At 49.0% G+C, this 27,900-nt stretch overlaps 1 protein-coding gene across 2 annotated transcripts in view; it reads left to right on the plus strand.

Moving 5' to 3' along the window:
• Nucleotides 1-3,480: 3,480 nt before the first annotated feature.
• LOC146338222 (bone morphogenetic protein 8B-like) overlaps nucleotides 3,481-27,900 on the plus strand; it is a 43,012-nt gene continuing 18,592 nt past the window's right edge. Inside the window, exon 1 of one of the 2 annotated variants that reach the window (XM_084816168.1) lies at nucleotides 3,481-3,751. In XM_084816168.1, coding sequence (XP_084672294.1) covers nucleotides 3,496-3,751 — 256 coding nt within the window. In that variant the 5' untranslated portion in view covers nucleotides 3,481-3,495. The remainder of the gene's footprint in view (nucleotides 3,752-27,900) is intronic. The other variant, XM_084816169.1, reaches the window with a different exon arrangement.

Consider the following 27,900-nt stretch of genomic DNA (forward strand, 5'->3'; position numbering starts at 1 on the left):
TTTGCAGGGAGGTTCGTACCCTGATGTTCAGCATGTTTACTCAGAAAAGTCCTGAGTTGTGAACATGATACACAGGCTTAATACAGTGCCCAACCAATTCCAGTCTAATGAATTGACTACCCTTTCGACCTGGTCCTATGCATATTTTGTCATTTGTTTTTTTTCATTTTGCATGAACTCTAGCTTCAGTGGTGAGGGAAAGGCCCTTAGCACATGCCCAGAGTTTCTCCATAACTAAGCCCTAGTTTTGAAAACAGACACATTGGCTGAATCCTGGCGAAGCCTTGGCACAAATGAAGTTATGGGGAGGAAGACACAATGAGAGCTTGTGCACAACGAGGAGGAGGTAGAGGAGAGCTGCACAAAACAAGGCATCTGCTCTTATGAAGAGTTGCTGGAGGATGGTAGGAGGAGGGATGGTTGCATTGAGGGGAACAGAATTGGTAGGGGGAGAATGTAAGTGCTCGGTGGTGAAAGAAAGGCATTCTGCATATGCTCAGAGGCACTCCATATTTAAGAACATAAGAAGAGCCCTGCTGGATCAGACCAAGGGTCCATCTAGTCCAGCATTCTGTTCTAGAAATCCTCTGCGGATTCAAATCGGGCCAGATTCTCAAGAATCGGACCTGTGGACCGGCCCCACTCAGTTCTGGATCCCTCAGATTTCCCATGGGGCAGTTCTCCTCCATTCTAAACAGCGCTGGGGCGAGAGCAGTGGGGTGCTGCCGAGGCCCATCCTCCCCACCAAGGGCTTCCTTAACAGCCGGCACAGGGAAGAAGGCTCCCAGCACAGCCAGCCCACAGCGAGGAGGCCAGAGCGAGAGCGCTGGGGTGCTGCCGAGGCCGTTCCTTCCCACGCCAGCTGTTAAGGGCTTTTAAGAACCCAGCCATGCCCCTGGCCACCTGTACAGTTTGCTTTGTGGTTTTCCCCCCATTAGGTCTATAGAGCTCAAGTTGGTGGGATTCTGAAAGGGCTGGTAGCAATGCAGCAGTGCCAATGCTGACGTGGCCCCTCCACGTGTGAGCACGCCCAATATGCGTGGCCAGTGGCAACTGTCTCATGAGCCCTGCCTTAAGAGGGCCCCGAGTTTTCCAAAAGACCTGCTTCTGGTGGAGATGAAACTGCTAGAACAGGTTTGTTGATATCGATCAACACACTGTCTGAATTTTTGGACTCTCCTTGGAGGGGTGGGGGTGGCTATGGCGACTGTCACGATGAGCGCCTGCACCTCAACATTTACCTGAGCCGCCCATCTGACGAGAAGGTATCAAGGCATTGCAACGCCTGTCTCTAAGGGCCCTGGAATCCGGTCTGTATAAAGTGGGAGGGGCATGGAGTGGAGGGAGGAGTGGGGGGGAGCTCCGTTTCAAAGAGAGGAAGGCAGTTGGGCCAGGAGGTAGAAGAGGCCGAAGGGAGCCATGGGATGGAGTGACCACGTGGAGGCCCTGAATACTTGGCGCTCAGTGGACACTGATACGATGAAGGGTTTGGGCAGGTGCCTGAGGGGAAGGGAGGAAGCCGCAGGTTTGGTTCTGGTGCTGCCAAGAACACTCTTGCTTCTGCTGGCCTTCTCCTTGGCAGCCACTGCTGAGAAAGGGCTGGGGGGGAGCCATCACAAGATAGTCATCATAGCCATGAGGCCGGAGAGCAGCACCAAGCCCGGGACCAGCATCTTGGAAAGGGGAATCATCTGACTGGTGGAGGGCAGCAAGATCCAGCTTCAGATTACGGCCAGGGCATCCATGAATTCACCTGGCCAGATGTCTACTTTGCTAAGCTGTCTGCCTCGGATGCCGCGGCTGGTGGCCCGAGCAAGGACCCCTGCTCTGAAAGGGCCAGTGACTTGCTGGTGCAGCCGTGCCATCTAGAGGTCTGGAAGACATCTGCAGCGCTGCCCGTGATCGTCCAGACCCCACCGAAGGCCATCCGCTACAAGCACAGCAGTTCTGCGCTCAAGGACGACGACTTGTTCCTCCTCCACATGGTTGAGGAAAAGACATTGCACCGGCCGTTCTGGCTCATCTTCATTTTTCTCCTCCTGGGACTGTTGCACACGTTTAACACCATCACAGCTTGGACCTGATGCCTCTGGATCCTGTGAAGCTGCTCACTGTGCGGAGCTGTGGCACAGCCAAGAAGAAATATGCCACCATGGTCCAGCCCATCCGCAGGAACGGCGCTCACCTGCGGGGCTCTTTGCTGTGCTCCTTGCTGCTAGGCAAAGCCTTAGTCAACATCTCCCTCACCATACTTTAAAAGTCTCCGTTTCAATTATTACAGCATTCTAGAAAAAGTGGATTATTCATGCACTTCAGTAAAAGCAACCCAGATACCCAGATACAGGCTGTTTGCAATTGCAAGCGGCGCCTGCCTATAGGCCACCCTTCTGACTGCTGCGGTGTTGTTAGGTCACCCGTCCATTGCATTGTAGGAGGTGAGCAGTCCTCCTCCCAGCGTTGTGGCACCAGTCTTTTGGCAGTCAAAAGGGCGCAGAAAATCCGTTTACACTGACCACGTGTTACCTTCGAGGAAGCAGGAAAGCAGTTCAAAAGGCACGCGCATCAGCAACTGTCAGCGCGCTCCAGCGCAGAGCTTATCCGTGCGATCACTTCCTCCCCGAAGAGGCAGCCCGGCCCCCCAAGGAAGGAGCGGGCAATGCCCGTGGCCCGGCTCTGGGGCGACAGGCGAGGGCAGCCTTCCCCAACCCGGTGTCCTCCCGACGTTTTGGGCCACAATACCCAACATTCCGGACCACTGGCTCGGCTAGCTTGGGTTGCTGGGCGTTGAAGTCCAAAACCTCGGGAGGGCAGCAGGATGGGGAGGGCTGGTTCAGGGCGGCCCACGGCGGTCCCGCGCTTCGAGGGACGCAGCACCGGAGAGCCGCGTACGCGGAGAGGCGCCCCCCCCCCCCGCCGGTCTCCGGTGTGACTTCGGGCAGCAGCGAGCGAGACATCCAAGAGGGAAAGCCCGGTCAAGGGGCGAGAAGGCAGCCGGCGGCGGGCGGTTCTGGGGCTGCGCGCGCCGGTGGGTTTCTAGGGACGGGGCGGCGCCGTCCGCGCAGGACGCCTCGGGGCTTCCCGCCCTGCGCGCCTCCCCCCGCTCCGGGCCGACTTCCCCCCGCGCGCGCGCTCGCGCTCTGCACGTGCTCCAGGGCTCGGCGCGCCGCGCTCCAGGGGGCAGGGCCGGAGCAGGCGAGCGGCCGCCCAGCCCGCCGAGCAGCGGCACGTGCTCCCACCCCGCGCCGCTTAAAGGGCCGCCCCGACGGCCGCGGCGCGCCGGATCCGCCTGCGCCCTGGCCGGGCTGCGCTCCGCTGAGCGCCATGCGGCTCCCGCCGGCCCCGACCCCGCCGCCGCCGGTGGTGCTGCTGCTCGTGCTCGTCCTGCTCGCGGGGGAGCCCCGGGCCCGCCTGGCGTCGAGCCGCGCCGCCTCCTGCCGGCAGCCGCAGCCGCCGCAGCCGCCGCAGCGCCGGCTCAGCGGGCGCGAGAAGCGCGAGATGCAGCGCGAGATCCTCGCCCTGCTGGGCCTGCCGGGCCGGCCCCGGCCCCGCGCGCGGCCCGCCCCGTCGGGCGCCGGCGCGGCCCGCCGGCAGCCGCCCTCCGCCGCGCCGCTCTTCATGCTCGACCTGTACCGCGCCGTGGCCCGCGAGGACGGCGAGGCGCGCGGCCCCTGGAGCCCGGCCCGGGCGCGCGGCCCCCCGCGCAGGGGGGCCGCCGGCGGCGCCGACACCGTCATGAGCTTCGTCAACCTGGGTGAGTCCCGAGGCCGCGCTCTGGGGCGCCCCCGCAGCCGGGCAGAAGCCCCGGCGGCGCTCGCCGGGCTCGTTGGACGGCGACCGTCCTCGGCCGCCTGCGGGGCTGAGCTGGGGGGCTCCCCGGCGCGCTTGCTCGGGAGGAGGCGCGCCTCTCGGTGGGACGTTCGCCTGCGCGCGCGTGCGGGGGCCCGCCTCGGGGACGCGCGCCCCAGGGCGATGGGGCGGCCCGTGGCCCCGCGGGAGACCCAGGAGCCGGCCAGCCGCCTGCGGCGCTCCCCAGGCCGGCCTCGTGCCCCCCGGGCCACACGCGGCAGGCCCTGGCGCCGCGAGCGAGCGAGCGACACGCCGGGGTGGGGCGGGGTTCCCAGGGGCCCCATCCACGCTTGGCTGCGGCCCTGTGCCCAGCAAGCCCGGGAGAGCAGCGCCCTGCCCGGCGGCGTTCTCTCCCGGCTCGGGGAAGGACGCGGCTCGCTCGGAGAGCGGAGGAGGGCCCGCGGGCGCGGGTGTGCGGGCCGGGTGCTCCCGACCTCCCCGCCGCAGACGGGCGCGCTCTTCCGGCCTCGTACTGAGGGGTTTGTAGGCCTGGGCGCGAGGAGCACGTCGCAGCCCCTTTCCGTGGCCATTCGGAGAAAGGGGTTCCCGTGGTTGTGCCTTGAAGCTTTGAGGGGTGTTTCCGGATGGAGCATCCACTGTGCGATTGCCCCGCCTCGAACGCGGAGTTTTATCAGGGGTCCAGACATTTATCATCTCCCCTTTGTAACACTCCTGTGTTCTCCCACCAATTCCGCCCTTTTTTCTTCCCACAAAAAAGGAGGGAAAGACAAAACAGCTATCAGTGCCTTTTCCTTGGTAATGTTAGGAATCCGGGAACCGTGCAGAGTTGCAACTCTCCCCAGTGCATTTCACTGGCACTTCAGACAGACAGCAGCTTTTCATTTGGCTGTTCGGGGATGGCCCCAAAAGGCGCCATCCCCAACCAACCAGTCATCCGATGGCTGTTTGGAAGGAACCGGAGGGCTCCTCTGGCTGTTCTCTGTCATTTGTTTTCGTGTGTTCCAGCACCTCCCTCCGCCACTCCCTGTGCCCAGAGAAGCTGGGTGGCTTGACGGTGCTGATGGTAGAGCCTGGCCCTCTTGATGCACAAACCACATGTTGCAGTGCGTTGCTGCTCCGTGATGTCAGGGAACAGGGTCTTGCATAGCACAACTGCCCTTATCACAAAGGAAAAGAGCGGCATGGCTAAGCCAAGCCAGAACGCGCGCACCTGCTTGCTGGGGAAGACCCTCCCTGAGACAGGGCTCGGGTGCTTTCCCACCCACAGCCAAGGCCCCCCCTGGACTTGTCTTGCTGCCTCAGCAGGTGAGCGGAAGGAGAGGAGCGGGGGCCAAGACCATGGGAACAAAGCAGCAAGAGGAGGCACCCCGCCTGCTCTGTATCCACCAGCAGGGTGGAACCAAGCAACCACGTGGTGACACTTGGACCAAGGATGGATTCCAAGAGACGCCATTCCTGGTTGCAAGCAGAAAAGTGCCGGAATCCAGGCAAGCTGGTTCTGTGCTGCTGAACTGCTGACTTACTGAAACTCGCCTGTGCGTGCAACAGGTGACGTGACTGTTCCCCAACACGCACCCTCCTTTGATTTGTTCGCAGTGGCAACCTGGCCCTCTCCTGAGGGTGTGCAGCAGGAACCATTCAGGAAGGGGTGTGAAGTAGATGGAATCAGACTGGAATGTCTAGGCTGGCCCAAGACATCCAGGTGCCTGCAGCCAGCAGCTCAGAGCGATTTTCTTTTCCCGTCCCCGCCCCAAGAATTAACGTGGGGCTTAGTTTCCCCCAAGATTCCTGTGGAAGCCACCCTGAAATGAATGGGAGCTGCCCATAAGCTTGCACCTGGACCAGATCCGTGTCTCCCCTCGCACATGGCCACTCTGAGTGGTAACCCCAGATCCCTCACGGGAGGTAACTTCCTCCTTTTACGATGGGGGAGGGGGAACCTCTGAGTTCTGGTTAATATTGGTAAGAGTTAGGGGCCCAATTCAAGTTTGTTCAATATTTATGTATTTGTTTCTCATATAAGGTGGATTTCAGGGTTACCCCCGCCTCTAGGAATTTAGGTGTTAAACATCCCATGGGTGCAAACAAGGCTGTTGGGGAAGGTGGATCCCTCCACCACCACCTGGCTGTAACACCGCTTGAAATGATACGGGGGGGGGGGGGGGCTGCGCAGTGGTGTTGGTCTGACACATCTGTGCCGGCTCTTATCGAGCAGTTGGGAAAAATAGGCAGGGTAACGACTGAGAGGGCTGTGCTGGGTGGTGGGAGTGAAACCCGCTGCTTTTGCACAGCCGTTGTCTTTTATTTGCACAGATTAGCATTCCACATTTGGGATGTGGGGGCACTCCCCCCCCCATACTCCCCAGCAGGAAACCGGCCTTGTAGCTGGAAGGATGCCAATCTCCAGAGCATGATTGTTGTTGTTGTTCAGTCGTTCAGTCGTGTCCGACTCTTCGTGACCCCATGGACCATAGCACGCCAGGCCTTCCTGTCCTGCGCTCTCTCCCGGAGTGTGCTCAAGTTCATATTCATTGCATCGGTGATGCTATCTAGCCATCTCATCCTCTGCCGTCCCCTTCTCCTTTTGCCTTCAGTCTTTCCCAGCATCAGGGTCTTTTCTAGAGAGTTTTCTCTTCGCATTAGGTGGCCAAAATATTTGAGCTTCAGTATCTGTCCTTCCAATGAGCACTCAGGGTTGATTTCCTTTAGGATTGACTGATTTGACCTCCTTGCAGTCCAGGGGACTCGTAAGAGTCTTCTCCAGCACCACAGTTCGAAAGCATCAATTCTTCAGCGCTCAGCCTTCCTTGTAGTCCAGCTCTCACAGCCATACGTTGCTACTGGGAAAACCATAGCTTTGATTAGACGGACCTTTGTCGGCAAGGTGATGTCTCTGCTTCTTACTATGCTGTCTAGGTTGGCCATAGCTTTCCTCCCAAGGAGCAAGCGTCTTTTAATTTCATGGCTACAGTCACCGTCTGCGGTGATCTTGGAGCCCAAGAAAGTAAAATCTGTCACTGCTTCCATTTCTTCCCCTTCTGTATGCCAGGAAGTGATGGGGCCAGATGCCATGATCTTCATTTATTTTAATGTTGAGTTTCAAACCAGCTTTTGCACTCTCCACTTTCACCCTCAACAAGAGGCTCTTGAGATCCTCTTCGCTTTCTGCCATTAGGGTGGTATCGTCTGTGTATCTGAGGTTGTTCATAATTCTCCCGGCAATCTTAATTCCGACCTGTGATTCATCCAACCCGGCGTTTCTCATGATGTACTCTGCATATAAGTTAAATAAGCAGGGTGACAATATGCAGCCTTGTCGAGCATGATTAGGAAGCCACTTTAAGCCCATGTCCTAATTAGTTTTGATGTACATGAGAAGAAGCTAGAGAAGTGGCAGGCGATATTTGTAACTGTGGGGAGGACCAGGATGGGGTCGGGGCCATGCAGGGCCAGCCCCTCCATTAGGCAGAAGGGGGCTGAGTGTTCCCCTCTGTGGGAAGGCAGAGCCGTGTGTGCCATGCAGCCTGCCCTGCTCAGCCTAAACTGGCCTCCTGCCCTCAGGCGTAGTAGAGGACACTGCCCTGTTGCCAGGGTTGAAGTCAGAGGCAATGGCCAGTCCAGTCAGCTTCTGTACGTGGCTTGTCCTTCACCTCAGGCAGCAAAACATCTTCCGCCAGCCCTGAGGCAACGGCAGCCTCCCTCAGAGCTGTGGCTTTCTGTAGATTCTGGAAGAAGAACCCTTAACTGGACCTCTGAGGGAAGGAAAAGCCACCCTGTGCCCTGGGAGTCAGAGGCTGTATTGCCCCAGACCAGGTGCGGGGGCTGTTCTGACCGGTGACTCTCTTGGAGCTTTCCTTTTCACTTTGTTGTGGGGAGGGGGCAGCCCAGATGTGCGAAGGTGGTCTGCCTGTGCATTGGGATGGAGCACAACCCTCCAGCGCCTTAAGGTTAAGTTAGGCCTCTGGCAGAGAATCCTCAGAGCTCCCTTAGATTCGAAGCCTTAGATATTTGCTGTGAATTTACCCCAAGGGCAGCGGTGCACCTTTCTGTATCAAAGTGCCGGATTTATGTACCGTCACCACCTCAGTCAAAGTATGTTTTTGAGGATCTTGAATGACTCACATTTTTCAGATAGGATCAAGTGCATTTTTTAAAGAAAATCCCATACTCCACCATTTGTGGTTTAGCAAAAAGGAAGCTGTCTGTGCCTGTTCACCAAACTGCTGAAGTACATGAGTTTAAGTAGTTTCTGAGACAACGGTACTATGGTTCAGTTCGTCCCATCAGCTGAAACACCAGCCTGTTCATTTGGGCATTGCTCAGAAGCAGGTGTACCTTTCTCGTAATAACAGCAGCACAGAACATCCTGTGACAAGGCACTGATGTGACAGTCAGGCAAGGATATTTTTTTCAGTTTGGAAGCAAAAAAAGGCTTGGCACTTAAAAAAAAAACACACAAGCAGAATCCTCTTTCCCTTGATGAGATTGTTCCGTGGTCCTCACTTGCTGATCTTTAAGGTTTGGAGTGCTTCTGAAATAAGCTGGTTGCTTCCCGACAAACTCCTAAGAACATAGGAAAAGCCATGCTGGATCAGTCCAAAGTCCAGCATTCCGTTCCCACGGTGGCCACGCAGCAGGACACAAGTGCAATAGCACCTCCCCACCCCACCTCAGCAACTGATATTCAGAGAATAAAGGTATCCTGCTCCTGACAAGTAGCCGTGGATAGCCTTCTCTTCCATGATGTCCTGCCTATATTGTACCGGCTCTGGAGTCCCAACTTATTTATTTGATAAGTAGCTATAATCAGGTTTTATCTCTTAATGGCTTGCAAACTACGTACTTTCACCAGTGAGTATTTCGAAACATCAGAAAAAAGCATGTTTTGCTATCTGACTAAATTGACAAAATGGAGTCTGTTTGCATAAACTTAAGGAACTAGAAAGGAGTAACTAACTTCAGCCTTGTTTCATTTTGCATAAGTTATTCCCAGTTTTTAAATATTCTGGAACTCTTGAAAGTGAAGGGGTGATGGAGGGAAAGAAGGAAGGAGAAATGCAGGGAGATGTTTCTACATTTTTGCTCTGTAAGAATGAGTGCTAGACAGTTGCCCTTTTTTGTTTGATAAAAGTGTGTATATTGTGGTCCTGACTGTGTTTTAGATTAAAATATTAATAATTCTACATTACAAAAAAACCCTTGCCCCATTTCTGGTATTGCATAACACAATTTGAAGAGCCTAAGCTTTTTTGATCAAAAATAGAAATACAGCTATTTCAAAGTTTTAAAAAATGCCAGTACCAAATGTTTTGAGTTCTAATGGGTTTCTCTGTCTGAAATACTCACTTTCATGTATAGTACAAATCAAAAGCACACAGCCATCACGCAAACCATCCACGCCTGTTCCTTGCAGGGTGGGTCCACCTTTGGTAACATCCCAGCAGAGAAACATATGAGAGGCCTGTTGTCAGAGAAATTCTGAGAACATCTTAAATTTAGGGATCTCTCTGGCCGCCCTGATTTCCAGCGGAAATGGCAGCTGCATCGCACTCCCTGTCCCAGCCGCAAGAGCTGCGAAGACCAAATGCCAAGAGGAAACTGAGGTTGCCTTCTGGGAGTCGCTCACTGTCCATGGCAGCTATTTTTGGCAAATACAGAAAGCTTGGGGAGCCACCCAGTTTAATGGCTTGCTTATGTCCTAAGAATGATGGAGCTGGCCCCTTTGGAAACACTTGACTTTCAGCAATCTTGCTGGTTAATCTTTAGGCACAATCTACTGGGAAATCCTCCAAAGCATAGGAGTTCCAGAAGAGCTCAGCAGTTGCAGCTTCCCCTGCCGTTCCTCTTCTCCTGTGGGAGAAACTGCAGCTTCCAAAACCCTCCCTTTTGTGAAACTGTCAAAGCTATGTTGCCTCCAGCAGGGTTGTACCTTGAAAACAACATCACAGGTGCTGGGCTGCCCAGATTCTTAAAAGGTTGGTACTCTTACCTAGAAATGCTAAATATTTTCCCAGCTCCTAAGAATCTGAAATAAAGATTTTGTTTGTTTGTTAAATTTATATCCCACCTTTCCTCCAAGAAGCCCAAGACTGTGTACAGGATCCTTCTCTTCATTTTATCTTCATAACAACCCTGGGAGTGAGGTCAGGCTGAGAGTCCGTGACTGGCCCAAAGTCACCCAGTGAGCTTCATGGCCAATTGGGACTAGAACCCGGGTATCCCAAGTCCCAGTCCAACACTGTAACTACTACACCGCGCTGGCACCACACCAACCCTGATTCATGGGAGGTGTGAGCACTCTGTCCTTCACACACATGCTCCATTTCCACACACGTCCACAGCTGAAGTCTTCCCCACCCCCGTCACTCCATCGCTCAAGGTCCGGCAGAGTCGCTGGATTGCCTCCCTCCAGCACTCCTTTCCCCACTCAATAGCTGGAATGCTGAAAGGATTAATTTGAGGTGTCATCTCTTGCATACAATTTTAAAAGTTCAGATTCTCACAGGCCTGCCATTCTGTTCACTAAAAAACTATTATTGGAGTGGGGATGATAGCTCATCCCAGCAACTGGTGTTCAGAGGTGTCCTGCACCTCCATAAATTTGACCCTTTTTCAGCACCATCTGAGCTAGTGGTTATCACTAATTCCACAAGTCAATTAACACAGTTTTGTCAAGATAGTTCCTTTTAAGAGGACGCCCATTAGTACAATTGAACTGACATCTCTGTCATTTTCAGCCCCAGTCTCTCTTCTGCTGCTTTCTCTTCCCTTTATTTTTTTTAATTGTTGGCATTGCAAGGGGTGGCTTCAGATACTATTTTGAATAAAAGGGGCACCACCCCAAAACAAAGAGCGCTGCTTCTGCCTGAACAGGCGTCCACCTCAGAAGCTTCCGATGGCTGCAGCCAGTACATCAGGCAGCTGCTGGGCCACAGGGCCAGATACGTCTGCAGGATGTTGGAGCTCATTTTGCTTCTGGCCTCTGTGCACAAATTTGGGTGGAGCCACTTCCCTTCTGTCCGTTTTAGCAAATGAAACGGTGGGGGGGGGGCACGGTGTGAGAGCAGAGTGGGCGTTGGGGAAGGCGGACACTGTCCAGTGCGGTTACCTCTTGGAGACAGCATAATTGCCAGCTGGTGGCCTTTGCCTTCGCTTCAGCTGCATCTGGTTTAGTGTCTTGTTTTTGCACTTAAGACAGCAGAACAAACCTCAGCACAGATAGCAGAAGATTATGGTTACGCTGATTAAGTGGGAAAGACTCTCTAAGCCCAGGGCAGCGGAATTTTGCCCATACTCCTCACATAAAGGCAAACAGGAGGCTAGTTCAAAGACTGATACTGGGGCTCCTAAATTTCTTCGGCACCAGGCCCTGAAGGAAGCCAAGGAAACCTTTCCGATCCTAGCGACAAGATAGGAGCCAGGGTGTTCATCCGGGATTTTCCCAGCCCCATGTATGGAATTTGTGATAGGAAGGAGTGGTGTTTATAGACAAGGCCCTGCAGATATGGCAATTCCATAAAAGGAGCAGAAGGCGCTGTTGGCTGCGGAATTCAGCGTCTTCACAATCTTTGTTTTCGTTCAGGTTTCTAGCCCTTAGGGTTGTGAAGATATGCTAGGAATTTTGTGGGGAATGCATGGTGAAATCTCCGAAGCCAGAAGAATTGCTGAATAAGGTTTTCCATGGGCAGGTGCTGGGGCATCAGTGCCCCATTCTCACTCAGTGTCTAGTGGAGGTAGAATAAATTATGCTGAAAACAGTAGAAATTGCAGAGTGATACAAAATTAGCCAGGCAGACTTGAATACTTTGCGTAACATATCCCTGCACATGATCTTTCTAGTCTAGTGAAATGCGGAACTGCCCCTTACAGTAAGGGGCAGTGGGGAGTTGAGAATCCTAATGGTGGAAAATACTGAAGGGTCATTCTGTTCTTCTGGCACACCTTTTCCTATACCATGCTTCCTAGCAGGAAGGCAGTCTAGCCCAGCCTGCTGCTTGGGAAGATGGGCCGCTCTTAGGTAAGAGTTACTGCAAAGAGAGAGACATTTCTGTCTACAGCGAGAACCCTGGTGTGTAAGCAGCTTATCTAAGATTTTGCAGCCTTGAGGATGACTGTTCCATGCTCTCCCACAAGTTTTGTGTTAGGTTTATTTTTTTTGGCTTGGGTTTTGCTAGATAGAATTCTTTTTGCATTTTCATTCAATATATTTTAAGACTCCAGATTCTTTATGTGGTTCGGTATGTCAGCATTTCCTTTTAATTTAGTGTCCGAAAAAGGCACCCAGGCCACTCTGAGGCAGCGGGAACTAGTATAATTACAGTGGAGGTGTAATTTATAGAATAAAATGGTGCACGCACACGCAGCAGCTAAAAATACCTTGAAATTGGCAGGGATGTAAAAGGCATCCTGTGCAGACCTGCAGAGATTTTTTGCATGGGGGCTCAGACTTGGAAGTATAGAAAATAAATAAGCTGAATTTCTCTCCATACGCTAAGAAGAAGGAGCAGAGATGGGTTATGGCTTCACCTTCTAGATAAAAACTGAAGAACAATATAAATGCCACATGCCATCTGAAGCGTGTTGGAATCCTGAGAATTCAGTATTTGTTGTTTTTCAAAAGTCAGGAGGCCTCATGGTGGAAGTGATGCATTAGAAAATTTGGTAGCAAAAAAATGTCAGGTGTCAGGAACAAGGACAGAAACTGAAGCCCAAATTAATTGGGCCAGACATAGTAGATTGCAGTGACACCCCCATCCAGTGCATATTTACTTGGAAGTTTTTGTTCGGTTAGATTTACACAGGAACACAGGAAGCCGCCTTCTCCTGAGCCAGACCCTCGGTCCATCTAGCCCAGTATTGTCGACACGAACTGGCAGCAGGGTTCCAGGCACGAGTTTTTCCAGCCCTCCCTGGAGATGCCAGGGATTGAGCCAGGTCCCTATTCCCATGTAATAGGATTGTAGCATTAATTACATTTTTATGCATTATTTAAAATGTAAAAATGAGACCTGACATTTTTTTTAAACTAGACCTAAATGTTCTGTTTTATTGGACAAAATTGGGTTCGTGTAAGATTATGCAAGCTTTTAAGTTTTACAGAACTCTTCAGCTAGCATAATGGAAAGGAAGTGAATTGTCTGCAGCACAGTGATGGGAAGTCAACAGCACAGTGGGTTGGATCCAGGGTCTGCCTTGCAGAGGTCCTTCTGCCGGTTTGGGGGGGATTCCCTCCCCCTGCCGCATCACGTCTCCCTCTGCTCCGCAAGGCCTCCTGACTCTCTGTGTAGCATGTTCAGGGGGCCGGAGGAGCTGCTGGGGAAGGAGGGGGCCGGGAAGCTTCTGCCAGTGTGGCTGATCCAATCCAATGTTTTTTTGTCCTGCTTAGCAGTGGTGCAGCCAGGTGATTTTAGACGCTGGATTTGATGTTCTTCCGAGGGCTCCCTTTACACAGGCAGTGTGCTTTCCTTCCATTGCGGATATTTTTCTTCTTCTCCCTAGCCACCCACCCACCACCATTCCATGCTTTACATCTCTCATATTCCTGATACGTTAGAGCTAAAAAACAGAACAAAACTTGTTTGCCAACCCTGATTAAAAATAAGAAGGATTACTCTGAGCATGTGCAGTTTCATATATTAAACTCACTTAAATCATAGTGCCATCATGACTTCAGGAGGAAAATGGGGGTTGGTTCTGCCCTGATGCTAAACAATTTACTTGGGAATAAGTGCTATTTTGTTGTAGAAAGGGATGATGAGCAGCTGTAACCATGCACATGCCCAGCCAACGGCCGCTTGACTATAAAGTGTTTTAAAACACAAGAAAGGGTGCTGCCCCTGACACTGCCAAGTGCTGGCCCTGGGCCTGCTCGCTGCTTCCCCCGTCACCTGCCACTCTGGGTGGCCCTTTGGGAGCCTGCCGGGGTCCGGCCCTTGCTGCACTTCTGCTAGCTCGGACTCCAGCCCTTCCATTTCGTGACCCTCGCTTTCACCACGCCGTCCGAGAGTCAGCTTGCCAGTCTTCCTGGTACACAATGATGGTTCCCATTCGCTGTCTCTCCACGACAGCTGTGAGCCACTTCTGAATCAGTTGAAGCTGCATGATTCCCAACACAAGAACCCCAGGATTTATCATGAAGTGATGTGCAGGGACAAATAATCACAATTGGAGAACTCTCACAGAACTCCAATTGCCAGGGAACCATGACTATTATTAAACTTTTAACTCAAATTATTAATGGGCTGGTTAGGAGCTTAACTCTGTTTTGATCCTCTCTCCTGCTATTTATGTTAATATATGATAATGTAAAAGATAGTTCTATTTATTTATAGTACAAATGAACGTTCTGGCCAGGGTAGATTTTACATTTATGCAAACCGATTGAAGGAAGAATAGTTCCAGTCCTTGTGCACAAAAAGAGAGAGCCTTCAGAGTGCTGAAGAACATACTCAGAAAATAGGACAGATTATGATAGTAGGCTATTCACAAAGCTGGCAACCTTGCAAAGTTCTAAATGCCTCTGTGTCTTACAAAATATTATGCTAGAGATGGTCAGAGTGATCTGAGCTGAAGCAACTAGCCCAAAGCAGACCATTGGTCCATGTTGCCTGCGGTCCCTGGCAGCAGCTCTCTGGGGTTTGGGACAGCCCTCCTTGGAGACACCAGAAACTGAGCCTGGGTCCTTTTGCAGGGAAAGCAGGTGCTCTGCTGCTGAGCTGCAGCCCTTCCGCTGAAGAGGGCTTTGGAGCACTGAGCATGGAATATTGGATGGCTCCACCAAAGCCAACATTATTCAAAGAGAAACCAATCCCAAGTCCTTTATGAGTAGTGGACTGGTTTGAAAGACTTTGGCACAATCTAGGCAAAATTAAACACTCTTGATTCCAGTCAGAGAGGAACTGAACCCTTGCTCAGTTTTTCCTCTGCTTGGCTTCAGTCTGGTTGGATCGTGCCCATGCTTGATCTCAGCAGGCTGCTCCAATTGCCGAGGGTTCTTGCTGTTACATTGTAGTTTCACCTACTGTACTAGCTTTGTACACAAAAGTGGACAGAAAGCTATCTGTTAAGGTTTCCCACACACATTTGGCATAAGGAAACAACTGGCACATCTGACTTTCATTAGACCAAATTGGGCTGGTGTAAGATTATGCAAGCTGTTCAGTTTCACAGAACTCTTTAGCAGGCAATGAGTTGTCTTTAATGCAGTACTCCTTCAAGAGCTCCAAGTCTACGGCTCTTTTTTTTTTTGTCCCACTGTCTACTTTGCAGGGATGGGGGAGATTTTAATCTGCAAGTAGTATTTTAATAATAGACTATTAATTATAATCTATTAATTATACCAGTTATTGATTAAAGCTTTGGGTTCTTGTAAACACACTAACATTATACTGTGCTTTCTTCTACCTCACTCTTTGGCCAAAGTGTGAAGAAGTGGCATGGCCCAGGCCATGGTTTTCAACTTGTCTTCAGCTGTTTGGACTTAAGGCTTTTCTTCATGAGGCATTTATCATGTGCTCCTCATTCACTACTCACAGTTGTTTACGGGTTCTGTAGACGAAGTTGTGACCCTCCAGTTCCATTTCTGTGTCTAACCAGCATTTTGGGGGAGGTTTTTTAGAGCAGGGAAAATGAAGAATTTAATTGTGAAAGCGAAAGAAAGTGATCCCTCTTGTGTATTTGCGCTATTCCGCTATACCACAGTGCCATCTAGAGATTATGTAGCAGGAAAGGAAACGCTCCTGATGTAGTGCTCAGATCTCAATTCTGCAATGAAATGGAAAGTAGATGCAGCAGATCTACAGCCGTTTAACAGCTTCGAGTACGACAGCTCTTTTAGACTTCAGTTGAAAAACAAATATAATGTTGAGACTTTTATCATGATTCAAAAGAACCCTGAGCTAATCTGCGCTTAAAAAAAAAATTAATTAGATTTATCTTTGTGGGATTCACAAACCCTTCACATACTTGAAGTCTTTAGCAAATCATTCATTTTTCTGTACACTGTAGAAAAAGCCACCTGGGGAAAAAAACTGATGTTCCCATATAAGAAAATATCAAATATCTCTTTAAAAGGTCCCCTCCTCTGATGTGCACACACACGCCTATGGAGCATGCCATGCCATGTGTTGAACTAACTGTGGAAATCTGTGTGCAAAATGGAGCTGTCTGACCCAAAGCAAGGCACTGAATCAAGAAGCCCGTTTCCACCGTCTGCATTAGGCAGTGGCTAATGTTTCGGTGCTGTACCATGAGCCGTTGTGGTACAGTGAATCAGTGTGCTGGGCTTCTGTGGGGAAGACTGGAGTTCAAATTACCACTCAGCCATGAAATTCTAAGATAAACTATGGATGATCTTGAGCCAGACGCGCGCTCTCGGAGTCTAACCTCCCTGACTTTGGAGTCCGGGTGGTGTACAACAACAACAATAAAGAAATTAGGGATAGGATTAGAAGAGTTGCTTTAGTGGCTGCTTTGCCTGCACTGTAAACCGCCCCCCCCCTTACAACTTCCATTGCAAATGCACATGCCAGCAGTGGGGGCTCTTGATCAGCCAGCTGCTTCCCTTGATAAGTGGGGAGGGGGCATCTCAGACCTTGGTCTTGCACCAACTCTTGTTCATCAGGTGGGGCGATCGGCTCTTTAAAAAAAAAGTTATGTATGTTCTTCCTTCACCTTATTAAAAAAAGTGGGGGAGTCACAAACATGTTAAAAACACTGGCATAACTGCTCTGGGGATTGGCAGGGGGCAGGCAGGAGTGGCAGGTGTCTACAGACTAGACAAGAGGCACCCATTTTTTAAATACAAATATTTGCATGCTGCTTTTTGCTCCAAAACATCTCAAAATAAATAAAATAAAAACAATAACAATGAAAGGAACCATAATTACTTAAAAAAACACAGAAAAGCAAATCAGGATCAGACAATAAAGCAAACATAAAAAGAACAGTTTTCATGGCCCTTCTGAGCATTAAGAGGACAGAGGCCAAACAAACCTCCAGAGGGAGAGAATTCCAGAGATTAGTGCCACCTCTGAGAAGGCCCTGCCCCACATTGCACCTTATACAGTGGTGGGACACAGAGCAGAGCCTTGAAGGTCTTAAGAGGTAGGCAGGGTCACGTGGGAGCCGATGGCCCTTTATATGACATACCCTGGGCTATATGGATGGGGCTTTACAGATGACAACCAGCAGAATGAATTGGGCTCAGAAACCTACTGAAGCCAACACAGATGGAATAGCAAGGGAATCAGCATGTTCTTCAGCAACAACTGAGCTGCCTGCCTCTCCCTGCCAGGCCTACACCACTGATCAGGAAGCATTCTCCACATCCGCCCTGGGTTGGCTATCCTGCCAGATTCTTTTTTATTTTCTTTAAAAACAAAACAAAGAGTTTGTGGTGAACCCAGTAGCTGGAAGGGATGACTTTTTAAAAGGCCAAGATGCATAATTAAAATCTCGGCATTCCATTTTGGAGAAGGGCCCTCTGCAGATCACTCCCTGTGCATCAACATCCAGCTTGACACGATGGTCGCAGTTAACAAAAGAGTGGAAAATATGAAGTGTACAAAAAGCATTTAAAGTGCCAAATGACATTAAGCTGTGTTTTCTTTAGCTGCAAACGATTTTGCTTTCGTTACTCAAGACCACAGTTCTAGGACTTTTCATCTACGTTATTTTATTCGCAAGTGTTCTATAGAAAAACGCGTGGTGGCTAGATTCTGTGAATCGGTGCTGCGGCGCTGTACTCCATGGGATATGTAGGACCGGGTTTTGGTGCTGCTGGCCACAGAAGGGGCACTGTGTCATACTCGACAGGGCATCCTGGCTGTGCTTATCTCAACACATAGGAGCTATGGAACAGCCCCATGCGTCAAGGCTGGGCTCCCAGAGATGCCCTGAGTAGCAGACGGCACGTCCCTGACAGGCAAAGGATTGACCCCCACCTGCCTAGGTGACATACTCCAGCCTCCCTCCCAGTGTTCCTCAGTTACTTTCAAGGCATCCAGGCCCCTAAGTCGGTAGTGTTGCAAGTGTGTTCCAGAGCATCCTCAGACATTTATCAAAATCCCTCAGTAAAGATGAATAATGGTAGTCAAGCTTCCCTGAAGGACTACTCACTCAGTTTTTTCTTTGTATATATTGCTATGCTCTACCCCGAGTGGTGAGAAGTTCCAGGGGTCCAGGACTTACCCCGGCATGGTTTCCTTTGGAAAGAGGTCATTGAAGACTATTGTAGTGTTCGTATTTATTTACAAAACATAGAGGTTGAGCACAAGTGGAGGGAGACACAACTCAAAAGACCGCCAGGGCTTCTCCACATGGAGCTTTTATCCTGCTAATGAGCTCGGTTACTCACGGACATTTGGAGGCCCTTTAGATGATGTCGTCAACCTCCAGGGCATCTCCTGCACTCAATGACCTTTATTCCATTTTTTAAAAGATTGGAGAAAATGAGCTCTCGAATCACAGCACTTGAATTCCGCTTGAGTTCTCTCATGAAAAAGGAAAAGCCACAATAAGAGGAGCTAGACCAATGAAACATATGGAAGACTCAGATAAGGGGGGGAGTCCATGTAAAGGGAGTCCGTTATGAGAGTCTGTTGTGATCTTGCATTTAAAATGGAAGCAGAAAGCCCTGTTTTAATGTGGGATTTTAGGCTGGTGTAGAGATGCTCACTGCTGCTCTCACATCAGATCTCTAGGGGGATCATAGAATAGTAGGGTTGGAAGGGGCCTACAACACCGTTGAGTCCAACCCCTGCTGAGTGCAGGAATCCAAGTCAGAGCATCCCTGACAGATGGCTGTCCAGCCTCATCCTGAATGCCTCCAGTGTAGGAGAGCCCACCACCTCCCTAGGTCATGGGTTCCAGTGTTGTATTGCTCTAACAGTCAGGAAGTTTCTCCTGAGGTTCAGCCAGAATCTGGCTTCCTGTCACTTGAGCCCATTCTTCCATGTCCTGCATTCTGGGATGATGGAGAAGAGATCCTGGCCTTCCTCTCTGACAACTTTTCAAGTACTTGAAGAGTGCCATCCTATCTCCCCTCAGTCTTCTCTTCTCAAGGCTAAACATGCCCAGTTCTTTCAGTCTCTCTTCATAGGGCTTTGTTTCCAGTCCCCTGATCATCTTGGTTGCCCTCCTCTGAACCCTCTCCAGCTTGTCTGCATCCTTCTTAAAGTGCGGTGCCCAGAACTGGACACAGTACTCCAGAGGAGGCCTAACCAGTGCGTTCCCCTCTACTGGTGCGGTGTGTGCTCATCTGTCTGAGGGGCTGGGATGACACAGTGGAGTGGAGACTTGGGGCTTTATTCATAAAAGAGTGAACTGGGGGGAATTGAGAAGGCAGTTGCAAAATGAAGGGCAAAATAGCGGAGTTTTATGTGTAGCTGGATTGAAGATTTTTGGGTTTGTGTGTTTGCAGCTGGCTGCAGGGCTGTCTGCAAGACAGGGCATAAGGGGGAGCTGCCCTGGGCCTAATCACACTGCAGGGGCCACTGAGCCCGCCATTTGGGCCCTAGAGTTCCTGCCGCTATTCACATTCTCACTTGCCGGAGTCTATGACAGGAGTCACTGGGTCACATTATTACTTTGTTTATACTTCCCCTCACTAACAAGGACCCCCTCTCAATCATGGCACAGGCCAGGTTTCTGATTTCAGCTACCAGTCATCCTATTGGCCATCTTTCATTCTATTTGTCTCTCTCCCATTCACTCTGACTTCCTTCACCTTGGACTGGCTGGCTGCTGTTTGTTCCCTCCCCTTTACTCATGGTTTCTTTTCTGACTGTGGAGAGTGTTTAGTTTCTCTCCCCTGTTCCTGCAATATCCAGCAAGGAAGCCTCTGTTGAACATTTTAATAGTGGTATGAGATTCAGTGTGGATTATATTGTACTGGTGCTTACAGATTCAGTCTCTTGCATTTTTAGTAGTGTTTTTTGTTCAATGCTCATTATAATTGTTGTGCTTTTTTAATCAAGTCTGGTAGATTCAACTATTCACCTTTCTTATGGGGCCTTTCCGAGAAGTGTAAACCTACCTTAATGTATTTCTAACAAATAGTGCCTATGACAGAATTACATCCCGGGCAACGCCGGGTATATCAGCTAGTAGCAACATATATCCTGCCTTTCCAGGGCAAAAAGTACTCAAGGCATCATACAACAGGTCAGATTCATAAACAAGAATGCAAAATTACTACAAGAACAAGAATGAATAAAAACAACATAAAGAGTAATAGCTGCAGAGATAGGACAGAACCCCATAAACCAGCAGTAAATGCGGACCCCAAATGCCTACCTGAATAAAAAATCTTTTCACCACCCACCTAGAAATGGGGAGAGGGAGCATATTGGATCTCACCAGAGATCCACCACCAGCTGGTCCTGTCCCAGATCCCAGTACCAATAGAATTCCGGTGAGGATGAGCCAGTGACGAAGTCTCAGCCAAGTTCGTATGGGCGCAAGGTAGGATCCAGGCCATTGCTATGCGCAGCCAACAGGGGGCATGTTGGGTATGTTTTGGGTGGACTCTTAGTGCGCGTGATGATGGTCAGGCTCTGGCAGCCTGGCGAGTGCTTCATGTCGACTCAGTGTGCAACCCAGTTGAGGCCGGTGGCTCCAGTGTCAGTGGGGCAGTGAATCTGCTCTGGGTTTCAGTAGGAACTGTAACGAAGCTATGCAAACACAGGAGCCCCACTGACATTGGAGCCACCAGCCTCCACTGATGCACTCTAAACCATGTTCCTCAGATCCACTGCCCTAAGTCAGGGGTGGGCAGAAAGTAAATCTCCAGCTATTTTGGACCAGCTCTCAGCATTCCTGGCTATTGGCCATGCTGGCAGGGGCTTCTGGGAGTTGAAGTCCCACGTTATCTGGAAATTCTTCCTACTTCTGCCCTAACTGATAGATGTGCAAACATGTCTAAACCAGCCTCCCCACATCTGGAAGAAATGTGAGATACCAATGAAATATAGCAGAAGGATTGTATTTTAACATAGAGATAGTAAGGTAGATTAAAATCTGCAAATACGTCCTAAACCAGCTTTATTGTGTCAAAGAACAGGACTGCAGGAGTCCATGCTTTTAACCCACACACTCACACCTGGCCCCATTTAAACAAACAAACAAACATGCACAGTCACATTTGCTAACATATCCTGAGATAACTTGTGAGAAGTGGTTGTCTGGATTCTCCACCCCACTACCCTCCACCTTGGCCTGGAGAAACGTGTCCCAAGCCGTGCTCCACTCTCCCCGCAACTGATTAGGAAGAGCTGTTTCCCAGAAAAGCCGCCCCCCCCGTCATTACAGAATGCCCAAAAGCTAAACAACAGCTCCCTTAAACTCCCATAACCCTGTAACAGATGACAAGCAGCAAGAACATGTGGGCTAGGTTTGGGTTTATTTCCAACGTCTGCACACAACTAATGCCCTTCAGTGACAACCCCCAGGGTGAAAAGTGTTCCTTGCTCCCTGTGTTCTTCTCCAGGCTGTTCATGGAGGAGGCAGCCATGGTTGGGGGTGGTGCAGCAGGGCGTTGCTGGGAATCAATGGAGGGCTTAATTTGGACAGCCCAAGAATGACGGACAGATTAAAATAAAGTGTGCATGTGAGCAGACGCAGATTGTTTTTCCCTATCACTTGATAGCCACAGTGGACCCCTCCCCCATCTGGAATTAGGGAGCTTCCAGGCTCCCATTCTAGGTTGAGCCCAGAACCCCCATTTTTAGGAATTGCTCAGTGGTGCCAAAGACTGCCGTTGCCTGCTTTTGTTTTCCCATTGGGATGGGAGGGGGACATCGGGTCCCCTAAGGCTGTGTTTCCACCAGCGATTTACTCCAACCTGGCTGCACGGTGAGGTGTCTGTGTTTCCGTGACGTTGTGGCCATTCAGCACCAGCCCCGCATTTTATCGCTGAAAAACCACTTATTCTGAGACTGGTTACAGTCCGACTTTTCCAGCTTACTGCGGCTCCATTACTGACCTGTTTCCAGAACCGCACTGGGTCCCGTATCGTAGTCCTCCCACGGGGCGTGTAGCTCGTCCTTTGTGGGTGTGTCCCTCTGACCTCAGTGACCCTAACCCTTTCCCTCCCTGTTTTCCAGAAGTTTCATCACTGTCAGGATGCTGAGGGACCAACTTTTAAAACATCATTGAAAATGAGCACCAGAACCCAGCCCATGACCCCAGTCAAGGGGGGTTTCCTCCCACTGTGCCGAATGAGGCTTGCCTTCTCAACGACCACAGAAATGACAGAGAATCCCCTCAGTTCACAGGGCACATATCAAAGCCCAATTCCATAAATGGGATTAAGCGAGATCGTGAGGCTCCAGTCCATTGCCTTAGGATGTAACTCATTCACAGCTTCCAAATAGAGATCCTGTGTGTCAAAATGGGGGCTGGTTTTGCTCTCTTTCCCACAACAAACCCATTAGTGTCTCCTCAGCAGTAACTCCCATTGAGGTAGATGAGGTCCTCTGGGTTAAAATGGGGGCTGGTTTCCCTCTTTGTGCCCCCCCTTTCCCAGCAGAAGTGTATGTGTGTCTACTCAGAAGTAGCTCCCCTTGTGCTCAATGAGGCTTGCTCCTGAAATGCAGGTGCATCTGGACTTCCAGGGGAAAGGAGAAACGGGGTGCGGGGGAGAGGGGGAAGCCTCTCTTCACAGCAAAGCTGATTCCTTTTTAAAAATCCGGCACTCCTCCATTAGCTTCTCCTTCCGTTGTCCTGGAAACACGGCCGAGGAGGTGGGAACACAGATGAGGTAGTCAGACCCAACCCAGACGCCACGCAGACTCCACCCGGCCATCAAGAAAATAATTCGAGGAGAGCTCAGTGGAAACAGCACAGAGCCCCAGGCTACAGCGATGAGAAGCCGGGACTTTAAGCACTGTGGAAACTAGGAAGGGAGACGGATGCGATTGGGGAAACTCGGCAACGAAGTTGCAAACACAGGAAGCTGTGAGCCTTAAATGTGATTCCCGCTAACCACTGCCCATATTACTTATGTATATGTTTTAAACATGTTCATGCTGCTCCTCCGCCAAAGATTTCCTCAGAAATTAACATTGAAACAGTAAAACGAGGGCCCTTGTTTTACTCCTCCTCGGATCGATCAGGAGCTCCCTGAGCCAAGCAGCATGGGGAAGCAGCCTCCATCAGTGGACGTGGAGGCAGGTCGGGGGGATCCTGGGCCTGCTGGGGGGTTGTGGGGAGACAGCAGTCAGTCCCTCCCTCCAAGGAGCACATGCCCCCTCTCTGAATCAGAGGCAGGCTCCAGGCAGCCCCTAGTCCTGGGGAGCAAAGGAGCCTAAAGGAGGCTCAGTCGGCTGCCAGAAGCGGGAGTGTCCACCTGAGGAGTAAGGACTCCCCATGAGTAAAGGGATACTTGTGAGTAAGACTTCTCATGAGTAGACCATTCCTGAGATGACACTGATGGCCTTCCTCCGGGCTCTGAAGGCTCAGGCTTAGAAGCCCTTTGTTCTAGGCACAGATTGTTGGAAGAAAGTCTGGGCACCAGCTCTCAGGCACCTGTCTCCTGTCTCCCCTGACTACCTAGCTTTTCTTTGGACCCCCTTTGGGCCTTCAGACCTTGCCTTTGATGTGGAATCTTGCTAATTTCCACCTATATTTTTGTACAGGACAATGGCAACAATCAGTGGTTAACACCACCAGCTAAAAACACTCACAGCAGAGTTTCAAAAATATTAATTGGAGGTTAAAAGCCTGGGGAAATAGAAATGTGTTCACCTGGTTCTTAAAAGCAACAGCCAGTAGCATAGGTGCCAAGTGAGCTTCCCTGGGGAGAGAGGGCTGCAAGAAAGCCCCCTCCCCAGTTGTCTGCCGCCTGCCTCACCTCAAGTGGTGGAGAGATTCAGGGGAGGGCCTCTGAAGAGGTCCAGTTGGGTCACTTACTCTTACCTGGCACTTCCATCTCAGCTGAAATCAAAATGCAAAACAAACATCCAAAACACCAGCAGAACACATATTCTTTGCTTAAACCCCAGAGCAGCTTTCAACAGTTAAGTTTCTAGAGGACGAGCAGTGTTAGTCTGTTGCAGTCAAAACAACAAAGAGTCTTTTGGCACCTTAAAAAACTAACACATTTAGACTTCCGGTCGGAGCTAATGTCACCCTGGCAGCATTCCGCGGGGTCTCCACGGGATGCCATCTCAAACAGCTTTTTAAAAGTTTGAAAAACGTTTTCATCTCTCCCCTGGAATTAAAAGGGGAGACAAGGCAGCATCTGAATGGAGTCTTAGAAGCAAAGTCCTCTCAGCGAAGCAGCAGGGGGGCTGGATTCCGAGACTAGCCTCCCAGGGCTTAATCGTCGCAAAAAGTTGTTTTGAAACTCCTATCTAATTAGGAGAAATCAGGACTGACATGCTCCATTGTAATATATGGATTAAGAAATACCAACAACATCTGAGGGATGAAATAAGAATATAAGAAATATTAGATATAATATAAGAAATATATATAATATTCTTAATATAAGAAATATTAACAATATTTGAGGACCTGCAAGATCTGTTTGAAGAGAAACATGGCTACAGCAAGGAGAAAAAAAGGAACTGGATCTCCGCTCCCCCATACCTCCTTTGGCAAAGGCTCCAAGAACCAAAGATACAGGAGAGTTACTTACTCTGATAAAAACTTTGTCTTTGCAATTTGCTGAGCAGGCTAAGAGGTTGGATATAATTCAAAATTCCATCACTGCCCTGCAAGGGGCTGTGGATTTAATTAACACTTGGCAAAAAATGGAGGCGAAGGTTAACAAGCTGCAAGGTAGGGTGGCAACAAACGAAACTGCGTCACAAGTTTTTTTCAAAAATCTCTCTGTCAGAATTCCCTAACTGGAGGCTTTTACGTGCAGAGCAAATGTACGTATCATTGGTATTAGAGATTTGCCTAGTGATGTAAAGATGTCTACTTTTGTAGATACTCCCTGTGCCATCTGATTATTAACTTGATATCGAGCAGGCATTTCATGTGCCAAATGCCAAAGGGACTGGTTATACGATTATAGTCCAATTTGGAAGAATCTCCACAAAAAAATATATCCTGCGTTTGGCAAGAGGAGGTGGAAATCTTTTTGGGAAACAAGATAAAGTTATGTTATTTCCGGATTACATCAAAGAAGTGGCTGATAAAAGAAGGCAATTCATCAAGGCCAAAAATATGGCAAAACAAATGAACTTACAATATCACTCAAAATATCCTGCTACATTTTGCATTGTTTCTGAAGGTCAGATGAAGAAGTTCCTAAATCATGAAATGGCGGAGGCGTGGCTAATCGCAAAAACGAGTGAGATTTCTGATTTGTTATCATTATTTATCCTTTTTAATTTCTCTCCTTTTTATTATTATTTTATGAGACTGGCTATATGGTCACTGGAAATGAACTGTAGGCCTGCTTCCGGTTAGGTTGTTGGTATTGTTTATTTCATTTATAAAGATAAAAAATAAAATAAAAAGTATTTAAAAAAAATGTGCACACTCATTTATATATATAGTATAAAATATATTACTGATTGTTGTAAGGTTGCTTCTAAGCTTTATTATTATATAACATTATAAAATTTATTAGTGATCTGTTATTATTTATTCTTATTATTATTATTATTATCATCACTACTATAAGACTGGTTAGTAAGATTTTTGGCTGGTTAAATTGTTAAGCTTTACTATTATATTTTATCTTAAGGACAATATATGGTTACTGGAAATGAATTGTAGGCCTGCTTCCTTGCTGTAAGACTGATGATATGATATTGAAATGTAAGGTTGATTATTTTTGCTGTATTGAATTATAATATTGCCAATGTTATAGGTATAACTTTTAAGTAGAATGGGATCTGAACCCTGTGTGTATTGGAGTTTAAATGTAATCCTTTAAAAAAAAATTCTTTTCTTCTCCTTTTCGTTATTGCTGTGTCCTCCTAAGAATATTGTATTGTTGGGAAACTGTAGTTACCGATTAGGTTGTTGGTACTGTTTATTTCATTTATAAAGACAAAAATAAAATAAAATATTTTTTTAAAAAATCAACTAACACATTTATTATGGCAGAGGCCTGTGTGACGTTGATACGGCAGCTACACCCATTCCTGGAACATGTGGATGTGGTAACGGTGGTGCACACGCTGGTAACCTCTAGGCTTGATTTCTGCAATGCGCTCTACTTGGGGCTGCCTGTATATTTAGTTCAGAAACTTCAACTGGTACGGCAGCTAGGTTGGTCTTCGGGACATCCTGTGGAGACCATATTACGCTGGTTTTAAAACCTTCACACTGGCTGCCAATTTGTTTCTGAGCAAAATATAAAGTACTGGTTCTTACCTTTAAGGCCTTACATGGTCTAGGTCCAAGGTACCTTAGGGAGCGCCCCCTCCCCTGCGCCCCAGTCCGCCACCTAAGGTCCTCGGAGGGCTCCCTGCTGCGGCTGCCTAATGTGAGACTGGCAGCCACACGCAAGAGGACCCTTTCCTTTGCCGCCCCTCAGTTGTGGAACGACCTGCCGGTTGAAATGCGCCTGCTGACCTCTTCGAAGGTCTTTAAGCAGGAGTTAAAGACACTCTTATTCCGGCAGGCCTCCCCCTTGAGCACGCCTGCTCCTTCTGCTGACTTTTGTATACTGTTTTGAAGCTGTGTTGTTTTAAGCTGTGTTGTTTTATTGTTGGATTTTTTAAAAAAAAAATGTTTTTAGTTCAAAGTTGTTTTTAGTTACATGTTGTTTGTATATACTGTCCGTATGCTTTTATGTCAATGGTTTTTAAACTTTGTATACTGTATTTTAATGTTTTAACTTTTGTAAACTGCCCAGAGAGCTTCAGTTCTGAGGTGATATAGAAATGTAAATGATAATGATAATGAAGTGGTACCCTAAGGTGCACAGAGAGAGAGAGAGGGATGGGGGGAAGCTTGTAAGCAACGAGACATATATCAATTTCCAGTGCGATGTTTAAAGCCAGGGGCATTGTTAGGGAAGAGCCCACTTGGGCATGGGCCCCAGATCTTTTGAGCTCCTAATTGCCATTTTTTACATATTCCCATTGACTTGCATTGGAAAACAGAAACGGCCATAACTTTTTTAATTTGCGTGATGAATACATGAAATCTGGAGACATGGTAACCCCCATGGAGCTGATTGAAACTGCCCAATTTCAGGCAGTTAGTTCCAGTGGCTTTTGTGCTAGTTACAGGTAAAATTTGCTATTTTCAAGAAAATCTGTCAAAGCAAAGAGCTATAATTTTTTTGTGCTTCCACATAAGTGCATAGAGTTTGGCAACTTGGCAGCCCCCATGGAGCTGAACATGCCAAAGTTCAGAGGGGCTCTGAACATGCCAAAGTTCAGAAAGTTCGGTCCGGTGGCTTTTGTGCTAGCCATGTGTAAAGCTTCCTTTTCTCAAAGACTAAAACAAAAAGTAAAAACTGTCAAGCCACACAGAGGATTGGTGATCCTAATCAGAAGGTGTGTAAGGTGACCATTTGGAGGTCACTATCCCTAATCAGGTTCAGGTTTTTTGTTTCTTTTTTGAGGTGCAAAATACCTCTCCCCCCATACTTTTCTGCTCTTACATGCCCACTGTTGGGAGCTTGCTTGGATTCCTGCATTGAGCAGGAGGTTGGACTCGATGGTCTTGTAGCCCCTTCCAACCCTACTATTCTATGATTCTATGAAATTTTGAAGAGGGAGAAGGAGGGAAGAAAGAGCTTCATGGGAGATACTGGTATTTCACACAGCATCTGATTTTACTGCCCCAAACTGGAACATTTGGCTTCTGCAGAAGTTTAGTAGCTTAGGTACAGCAAAGGATCCAGTCAGCCTCCACAAACTTCTTTCTCCCCCTCCACTTTAATTTCTCCTAACTAGCCGTAGGACTCAAATTATTCCAAAGGGGGGGTTAGAACTATGTGGCGTCATGATCAAGGAACTGCTGAGGCTTTTAAATAGGTTCTACAGTTTTAAAAAAGCTAGAAAAAGCCCTCAGCCACCTCACCTCATAAAGTTAATTTAAGTACGTGCAATCCTTACAAACCCTCCACAGCCTGCTAAATTCCTCTGAAGTGCTACCTATCTGAAAGGAGCCACT

The sequence above is a fragment of the Heloderma suspectum genome, chromosome 10, assembly GCF_057233095.1.
Source record: "Heloderma suspectum isolate Gila_16-S chromosome 10, 16-S_ref, whole genome shotgun sequence".
NCBI lineage: Eukaryota > Metazoa > Chordata > Lepidosauria > Squamata > Helodermatidae > Heloderma > Heloderma suspectum.